Consider the following 9,453-nt stretch of genomic DNA (forward strand, 5'->3'; position numbering starts at 1 on the left):
CAGAGCAACACCGTCTCCATGCCCTGGACCTGCCTAGCAGCACCTGCAGCTGCTCTGCTTGCGACCATGTGGCGGGGTCCTCTCCAATGTTCCCTCTAAGCTGTGGGGTCTTGTGAGCAAAAATTCTATTTTGTGAGCTAATGGCATTAAAGATGTGAGTGAAGGATTTGGCTACTACTGCATAGATTAGTTTGCTCTGGAGCCCTCCTTCCTGAGCTCAGACGAAAATGTGTGAGCTGGAGGCTAAACATCTGTGAGCTAGCTCACACTAACTCAGCTTAGAGGGAACACTGGTCCTCTCGTATGGTTTCTTCCTTGGAATGCATATGGTGGAAGCGTTTGGTAACTATTTGGAAATCATTAGCTGTTGTAGATTTTTCCAGGCTGTACGACCGTGGTCTTGGCATTGTAGGACCTGACGTTTCTCCAGCAGCTGTGGCTGGCGTCCTCAGAGGTAATCCTCAGAGGAAAACCTACAACAGCTAATGAACTCCAGCCATGAAAGCCTTCGACAACACATTTGGAAATCAGTTGGGGTTTTTCAGGGCTCTTTTTGTAGAAAAAGCCCAGCAGGACCTCATTAGCATAATAGGCCACACCCAACAGCAGGAACTCATTAGCATATTGGGCCACACCCCTGACAGCACAGCTCATTAGCACATTAGGCCGCACCCCCATGTTACCAGAAGTGTGGTCATCCAGCCACACCCACCTTTTGCTTCTTATTCTGTTTACCTTGTTTGTTGTCAAAACCCAGGGGCTTTTTTTGTAGCAGGGACTCCTTTGCATGTTAGGCCACACACCCCTAATGTAGCCAATCCTAATGCGTTTCTGCTGTTGGGTGTGGCCTATTATGCTAATGAGTTCCTGCTGGGCGTGGCCAACTCAGGAGCCAGCCGGAACTCCGTTCCTGTGCATTCCAAAAAAAATTCCTGCCCAAAAATAGGGTTTTTTGGACATTTTTACTGAGGAAGAGGACACTGGAAGGGAATGAATGTAAAGAAGGAGAAAAGGCGTGGAGACCCACAAAATAAATCATCTGTGTTGGTTTGGCTACAGGAGGGCAGGGGGGCGACCTGATCTTAGGTCCTCCGGCAGTATTTGTGTGTGTGTGGCTCAGTGGCAGAGTCTCTGCTTTGCCTGCAGAAGGTTCCGGCTTTTGTCCCCAGCATCTCCACTCAGTGGATCTCAGGACCTATCTGTAGCCGACATCTTGCAATGCCAGATGGGAGAACAAGCGTGATGGCCCTGTGGTCTGGCGTCACGTACCCTTTTCCTCCATCTTGGGGCAGGGGTCCACCTGGAGGGTCCGTTCATCAGCAAGGAGAAGAGAGGGGCTCATCCTGTGCAGTGCCTTCGCACCTTTGAAAGGGAACCCTTCCAGGACCTGCTTGCTACCTACGGCTCCCTGGAGGGCGTCTGCATCGTCACCCTGGCGCCAGAGCTAAAGGGGAGCGGCGAAGTGATCCAGGAACTGACCAAGCGGGGCATCTGTGTGTCACTAGGTAACAGTCATGCTTGCATGGGGTGAGGTTTGGGGGCTCTTGCAACCAGGGCCCTTGAAGACTAATGCTGCCTTAACCGGAAGATGCCCGTAGTAACCATCCTAGGACACATCCAGAGTAGATTTGGTCCGGTGAGTGGAGTGCCAACCAGTTTTTGCAGACGTGTATATTTCTGGGCAGGCTTTCGTCCTCAATTGGTTTCCCTCAGATCCAGAAAACAGGATCCTGCCCTCCCAGAGTATTCTAGGCTTTTCAGTCTAGGCCAGCGGTGGCGAACCTATGGCACGCGTGCCAGAGGCGGCACTCAGAGCCTTCTCTGTGGTGGGCACGCGTGCCATTGCCCCAGCCAGGCCCAGACCACCATTAAAGTGTGGAATTCTCTGCCAAATAATTTTAAGGAAATGAAAGCATTTGGGATTGCTTTCCTTACTTTGTTTGGATCATCTTATGTTAACGTATGAGTTCTTTTTTCTAAACGAAAACCTCAGTATTCAGGTTAAATTGCCATGTTGGCACTTTGCGATCAATAAGTGGGTTTTGGGTCGCAGTTTGGGCATGCGGTCTCTAAAAGGTTCGCCATCACTGGTCTAGGCCATAGTAAAGGTAAAGGTTTCCCTTGCTCGAAAGCCAGTCGAATCCAACTCTAGGGTTGCGGTGCTCATCTCCGTTTCAAAGCCGAAGAGTCAGCGCTGTCCGAAGACGTTTCCGTGGTCACGTGGCCGGCATGACTAAACACCAAGGCGCACAGAACGCTGTTACCTTCCCACCAAAACGGTACCTATTTATCTACTTGCAGTTTCTTGCTTTCGAATTGCTAGGTTGGCAAGAGCTGGAACTAGAGACGGGAGCTCACTCCGCCATGCAGCACACTCGGGTCTCAAACTGCTGAACTACCGACCTTCCACAGCGTGCAGTTCAGCGTCTTAACCACTTGAGCCACCGCAGCTAGACGGTCTAGGCCATACCCATGGCTGATTAGGAAATGTTTCTAAATACTCAAATGTTTCCCTTTTGGAAATTTCAAACATGCAAATGAGGAAGAGGGGAGAGCGGGAGGGAACTGGGCTGCTAGCGGCCGATGTCACAGCGGTCCCTTCGCTCAGCATCAAGTGTGCCTTCTCCATGCTGTTTTTCTGTGGGGCATGTGGCATCTTGAGGGGGGATTGCTCCCGGTTGAAAAGTTGCATGTCCCCCAAATGCAGGTCTGTTATTCTTCACTTCTCTCTTGGCACCTGTCTCCTGAGTGGGCAGGCTCCGTTGCAGACCTCTGGACCATCCTTCTCTTAAAAAACAGGAGGGGTTCGTGCTTTCTCGCATTAGTGGCCTTAGCTGCTGGGTCCCTTTTCCTCAGTTCCGATATAAAAACGAGCAGCTGAGGTGCGTCAAGAAAGCCCTTTGGGCAGGGCTGTCCCCACCTCAGGGCTGCCAGGAGGAGATGGTTGGAAAGTCCCTTTTCAGTCTTTCCCTGGCCAAAGAGAAGCAGTTGAGGCCGCAGTGTTCCCTCTAAGCTGTGGAGTCCTGTGAGCAAAAATTCTACTCTGTGAGCTACTGGCATTAAAGTTGTGAGCGAGCTATTTGGCTACCACATAAATTAGTGTGCTCTGGAGCCCGTCCTTCCTGAGCTGAGACAAAAATGTGCGAGCCGGAGGCTAAAAAACTGTGTGCTAGCTCACACTAACTCAGCTTAGAGGGAACACTGGTTGAGGGGTGGGTGGGTCTTAGCAGGGGTCATTTTGTAGAAAAAGAGGTGCCGGAGCTCATTAGCATAACTCATTAGCATAACCTATTAGCATAACTTATATGCCACACCCCCTGACATCACCGGGAGTGTGTCAGAAGGCAACACCCACCGCTCAGGCTCCACTGGACTGTTTTGGATTGCTAGCTATTGGGGGGGACAGGACGTGCAGATCTGCCCTCACAGAGGAGGGAGAGCTTGTACCTGAATAAAACTTGGCCTTAAAGGTGCCACTGGACTGTTTTGGATTGCTATCTGGGGGGGGAGGCTCTGCAACTTACCTGGCTGCTTCTTGGTCCTTGTGACCCGGGGCTGCTGGGAGCAGGGGGCGGGGCTTGTTGCATGTGCCCGGCCCCTGGGCTTTTTACTGCCGGAGCTCCGCTCCTGTGCGCTCCTGCAGGAAATGACCCCTGGGTCTTAGTCAGTTGGGAAACTGGCTGAATTTGATGCCTCCGTGCCAGTCCTTTGCCCACGGAGAGCCTCTCAATATGTAGGTGGCCTCCCAGCCCACAGAAGGATCTGATGTCTTCATGTAGCTAGTCCTCTGTGTTCCTAGGTCACTCCATGGCCAATTTGTCTCAGGCTGAAGAAGCTGTTCGGCGAGGGGCGACCTTCATCACTCACCTCTTCAACGCCATGCTACCTGTAAGTAGTGTCAAGCCCAGCATCTTGCTCCACAGCCTGAATTCTGAGAATCTCCACTCCACCATTTTTTGTGTTCGTTTTAAAAAATGTAAGTTTCTAGTCCACATGGCTCCAAGACAAGATATATGGACAAAGCCTTCTGGATTCCCAGAAGGCAGTGCTACTGTTGGAGAGACAGGGTGTCTGGCAGTGTTCCCTCTAAGCCGAGTTAGTGTGAGCCAGCTCACGGTTTTTTAGCCTCCAGCCCACACATTTTTGTCTCAGCTCAGGAAGGATAGGGCTCCAGAGCAAACTGATTTATGCAGCAGCCAAGTCACTTGCTCACAACTGTAATGCCGGTTGCTCACAAAGTTGAATTTTTGCTCACAAGAATCCGCAGCTTAGAGGGAGCATTGGTGTCTGGGCCTTGGATAAGCGAGCTCCTTGCCTCTTCCTGTGGTCAGCAGAACACAGAATAAAGCACGCAAAACAAGGAAGCAACTGGGAACTGGTCTGATTTGGAATCAAAATTTCGGTGACCTTCACGCAGGATTAGCTCGCTGGTGCAGACTCTGTGCGACTATGAAGTTGCTGCGTTTTGATCGTATTTAGATGTTTGTTTTATCTCTACTGGGGAAACCCAGATCAGCTCGCAACAACATTCCCCTCTCCTCCATTTTGTCCTCACAACATCCCTGTGAGGTAGGTGAGGCTGAGAGTGACCGGCCCAAGGACACCCACAGGGCTTCTGTGGCAGGGTGGGGATTTGAACCCCTGTCTGCCAGATCCTGGTCCGACACTGTAACCACTGGGCAGTGCTGGCTCTCAGGGTAGATTAGAAGTAGTCAGGCCCTGCTGCTGCTTCCAGAGGGGAGAGAACGTGTTCCAGCCAAGCTGGGTAAGACCCACCCGCCCCGATACCTGCAGCGCTCCAGGGGAAGGACTGAGACTTGCCCTGCCAGAGATGTTTTATTTATTCAGGACCAGCTGGATTTAAGATAAAGCACGGCTCTTTTTGTAGCAGGAACTCCTTTGCCTATTAAGCGACACACCCCTAATGTAGCCAATCCTCCAAGAGCTTACAGTAGCTCCTGTAAGGAGAGCTCTGTAAGCTCTTGGAGGATTGGCTACATTAGGGGTGTGTGGCCTAATATGCAAAGGAGTTCCTGCTACAAAAAGAGCCCTGGGACACACCCCTAATGTAGCCAATCCTCCAAGAGTTTACAGTAGCTCCTGTAAGAAGAGCTCTGTAAGCTCTTGGAGGATTGGCTACATTAGGGGTGTGTGGCCTAATATGCAAAGGAGTTCCTGCTACAAAAAGAGCCCTGATTTTGTTGTATCATTGTGGCCTTGTGTGTCCCACAATATGGGTAAAATGTGGGGTAACACTCATCGAATAAGTATTCTCTAGCTTTTGGTCTGTTGGCAGCCATATGGATTCCTCCGGCTGTCTTCCCCCGCCACTCCCCTCCTCGTCTCCTGAGAGCCAGCTTGGTGTCATGGTTAAGAGCAGCGGACTCTGATCTGGAGAACCAAGCTTGATTCCCCCACTCCTCCTCCACATGGAGACTGCTGGGTGACTTTGGGCGAATCACAGTCAATGCTCCCTCCAAGCTGTGGAGTCTTGTGAAATTCTACTTTGTGAGCTACTGGCATTAAGGTTGTGAGCAAGCAAATTGGCTACTGCGTAAATTAGTTTGCTCTGGAGCCCTCCTTCCTGAGCCAAGACAAAAATGTGTGAGCCGGAGGCTAAAAAACGGTGAGCTAGCTCACACTAACTCAGCTTAGTGGGAACGCTGGTCACAGTTCTCTCAGAACTCTCTCAGCCCCACCTACCTCACAGGGTGTCTGTTGTGAGGAGGACCCTTCACTTGGAGTCTCAGAGCGGCTTACAAACTCCTTTCCCTTCCCCTCCCCACAACAGACACCCTGTGAGGTGGGTGGGGCTGAGAGAACTCTGACACAAACTGCTCTTTTTCAAGGACAGCTGTGCCAGAGCTTGTGACTGACCCAAGGTCACATCAGCAGGTGCAAGTGGAGGAGTGGGGAATCAAACCCGGTTCTCCCAGATTAGACTCCGCACACTTAACCACTCCACCAAACTGGCTCTGAAGGAGAGGAAGGGAAGGAGATTGTGAGCTGCTCTGACACTCCTTTGGGTAGTGAAGGGCGGGGTATAAAAACCAGCTGCTGCTGCTTCTTTGTTGTCCCATTTGGCTTGGCGCTACCCTTTGGGCCACAGTGTCGGACAACACTTTCTTTCTTTCTTTCACAGTTCCACCATCGAGATCCTGGGATTGTGGGGCTTCTCACAAGTGACCAAATCCCCCCAGCCCGGCAGGTTTTCTATGGCATGATATCAGACGGGATCCACACCAACCCTGCTGCTCTGCGGATCGCACATCGGGCCCACCCCAAAGGTGCGTCACCATTGGCACGGGGTTAGTTTATTCGGGGGGGGGGGTTATGCCACCTCTCCGAAGCACAGCTTGAGACAGCTCACTTGTTATTTGTGGTTCTTAGATGGATAATTCACAATGGTTTTTAGTGGTGTTTTTATAAGCCTCCTCAAGCAGGACTTCGGAGAGGTGTAAGAATCTCCAAAATAAAAATATTGTAAACCATAAAAACAACCACATGAATTATCAGTATAAAAACAAGCCAGGCCATAAAAACGAGCATGAAGCAAATCCACTGAGCCAGCTGCAGACGCTGCTGATACAATACTAATAATCTTTCAATTTATTAATCGCTCAATCCTGCAGAGCTTGCTGGCTCTGAGCGATTTACAGTTACTCATTCACGCGGGACTAACAATGATTTATGGGGTAAGGGAGAACAACATATATCTTTTTAAATCACACACATTCACAGTCGGCGAGGGTTTGCTCAGCTGCAGGGTCAGACGTATTCCGTCGGCATATTCACTTCGGCTTGGCTAGATGACGTCAGCTTCTCCAGGTCTTGCAGCGCCGCACTGCCACCGCCTGGCCGGAACGGCCCATTACAGGCTTCTCGGAGTTGAAGAGATTTTTTCTTAGGCTTTCAATCTCGTGAGCTGAGCAATGCTGAGCAACAGTCCTCAGATCAGGAGAAGACCACAGAACAGCTAACAAAACCCCTTAGATAAATGCCTGGGTCAGAAGACGTCTTTGGCCTGGTGCCTGAAAGATGGTAAGGCAGGTGGGGGCCGGGTCTCCCTCTTAAAAGGTTGCAGGGAGCCTTGTTGGGTCGGCACAGAGGGGCTGCACGAACGGGGAATGGATTTGTTGCTGGTTCAGACTGAGAGTTCCCAAACCAAAGGGGCAGAGGAAGACTCCTTTGTTTAGTGAGGGCGGCGCAGGGTGTCCAAAACGTTAAGGGCAGTGTGATGCAGTGGATAGAGTGTTGGGCTAGGATCTGGGGGACCCAGGTTCGAATCTTCACTCTACCATGGAAGGTTGCTGGGTGGCTTGGGCCAGTCACTCTCTCTCAGACAAACCTCCCTCGCAGGGTTGTTGTGAGGGTAAAATGGAGGAGGGGAGAGTGCTGCCATCCGCTTTGGATCCCCATTGGGGAGAAAAGTGTAGCACAACTGGAGTACATACATAAAAGATACAAAAAATTAATAAACAACCCTGTGAGGTGGCCTAGAGTGTCTGTCCAGTGTTCACCTGTGGATTTTCATGGCACCCTGAGGATCTAAACTATTTGGACACTCCACAAATTGAGGATCAACTCTGTATTTTTCTTCTGAGACCGAGGAGCGTGTGAGGCTGTCCCAGAGTTCTTTGCTGAGTTTCAGACAAAAGGTGTCATGAAAAGAAGAAGAAGGAGAAGAGATTGGATTTATACCCCACCCCTCACTTGGAGTCTCAGAGCAGCTTACAAACTCCTTTCCCTCCCCCTCCCCACAACAGACACCCTGTGAGGTGGGTGGGGCTGAGAGAACTCTGACACAAACTGCTCTTTTTCAAGGACAGCTGCGCCAGAGCTTGTGACGGACCCAAGGTCACATCAGCAGGTGCAAGTGGAGGAGTGGGGAATCAAACCGGGTTCTCCCAGATTAGAGTCCGCACACTTAACCACTACACCAAACTGGCTCTCCTACACCAAGCTTAGTCGGCTAATGTGGAGGTTAGGATGGCATTTCCCTGTGAAAAAAGGATCTCTGGCTGACCTGGTTTTCCAGAGGTGGGATCAGGAGGGAGGAGTCACTTGTGTGGCCAGAGTGGAGTGAACTAGAGCCGGCTGTGTCTCCTTTAGGGCTGGTCTTGGTCACGGACGCCATTGCTGGGATGGGTCTTGCTCCAGGCAGACACACGCTGGGCCAGCAGGTGGTTGAGATGGATGGGCTCAACTCTTACATTGCAGGTGAGTGCCCCGTGATGTTTAATTTTATCGACATCCCAGTTTTCAGGGGGGGAGGAGTCTCTTGCATCAATTAAAATTCAATACACAGTCCTGGTGACCAGCATGGTATGTAAATAGAGGTCAGGTTCCAACTTGGAAGGCTGGACAGGTGAGAGGTTTATTTCTTAATTGACTTCCATTTGTACCTCATCTTTCTTCCCAATCAGGACTCAGAGTGGCTTACACTGTTCTGTTCTCCTGTCCTCCGTTTTATCCTCATGACAACCCTTTGAGACAGTTTAGGGTAGTGTGTGACTGACCCCAGGTCACCCAGCAAGCTCCTGTGGCAGGGTGAGGATTTGAACCTGGTTGTCTCCGATCCTAGTTGGACTCCGTAACCTAACCACTATACCACAAGGAAATGGGAATGGAAGGAGGTTGGTTTCAAAATGCCAGGATGGCCTGTGTGAGGGATTAACCCTGTCCAGTCGGAGTGAAGCTGATCCCTTTGGGAGGAGAAATTCAACCTTCCAGGACCTGTTACACCACTGGCCATGAACAGGTGCTGCAGCAGTGGTTCCTAACTGTCAGTCCACTGCTGCCCCCCTTCCAGGCATGCAACACTGCCATTCAATGCCTCCCCCAAGTCACAGGTACAAAATTAGGATAGAGAAACAACCCCGAGGTCTGTTGTCTAGGTCTGTCTATGGCCCATGCCTATGACCCACAGATCTTAGGCATCCATTCAATGAGACCCTTGTGAGTACATCAGCCAGCTCCTTAACGTGAGACTGGATTACTGTTTGCTGTGTGCCCTGCTCTCGACAGCCTGGGGCAGGGGAGAAGTCTGGGATTTTGTCCTTGGGGAGGGGTAGACCATGTAGAACTATTCTCTTTTCTTTTCTTTTTTAAGTACCCGAGGGTACACATTTATTGTTTTCTTATACTCCTAAACAAAGACATAAACAACTACAACAAACAACATATAAACCAAGAGACTTGTTACAGTTTGTTACTACACCTAATCCATCGCTTCATTATTCTCTAATAGTATTCTCTAGTTCCATTATTATATATTACTACATACTCAGATATTATTATTACCATATCGGCTTAGTCTTTGACTCCATTCACATTATACCAATCATATAGTCTTTTCCAGGTTTTTTGATATGTCCATTTCTTCGTGCCTCTCATTTCCATAGTCAATTTATCTACTCCCGCCGCTTCTAAAAGTTTATTAATATACAAGAC

General features: G+C 50.2%; 1 protein-coding gene across 1 annotated transcript in view; it reads left to right on the top strand.

The window, feature by feature from the left end:
- The window catches only part of AMDHD2 (amidohydrolase domain containing 2), a 25,575-nt gene that overhangs the window by 9,996 nt on the left and 6,126 nt on the right, over window positions 1–9,453 (top strand). Inside the window, 4 exon segments of the mRNA XM_015425118.1 lie at window positions 1,293–1,505; window positions 3,800–3,888; window positions 6,143–6,287; window positions 8,113–8,224. Coding sequence (XP_015280604.1) covers window positions 1,293–1,505; window positions 3,800–3,888; window positions 6,143–6,287; window positions 8,113–8,224 — 559 coding nt within the window.

This window comes from Gekko japonicus, unplaced genomic scaffold (genome assembly GCF_001447785.1).
Source record: "Gekko japonicus isolate JY-2015 unplaced genomic scaffold, Gekko_japonicus_V1.1 scaffold3512, whole genome shotgun sequence".
Lineage (NCBI taxonomy): Eukaryota > Metazoa > Chordata > Lepidosauria > Squamata > Gekkonidae > Gekko > Gekko japonicus.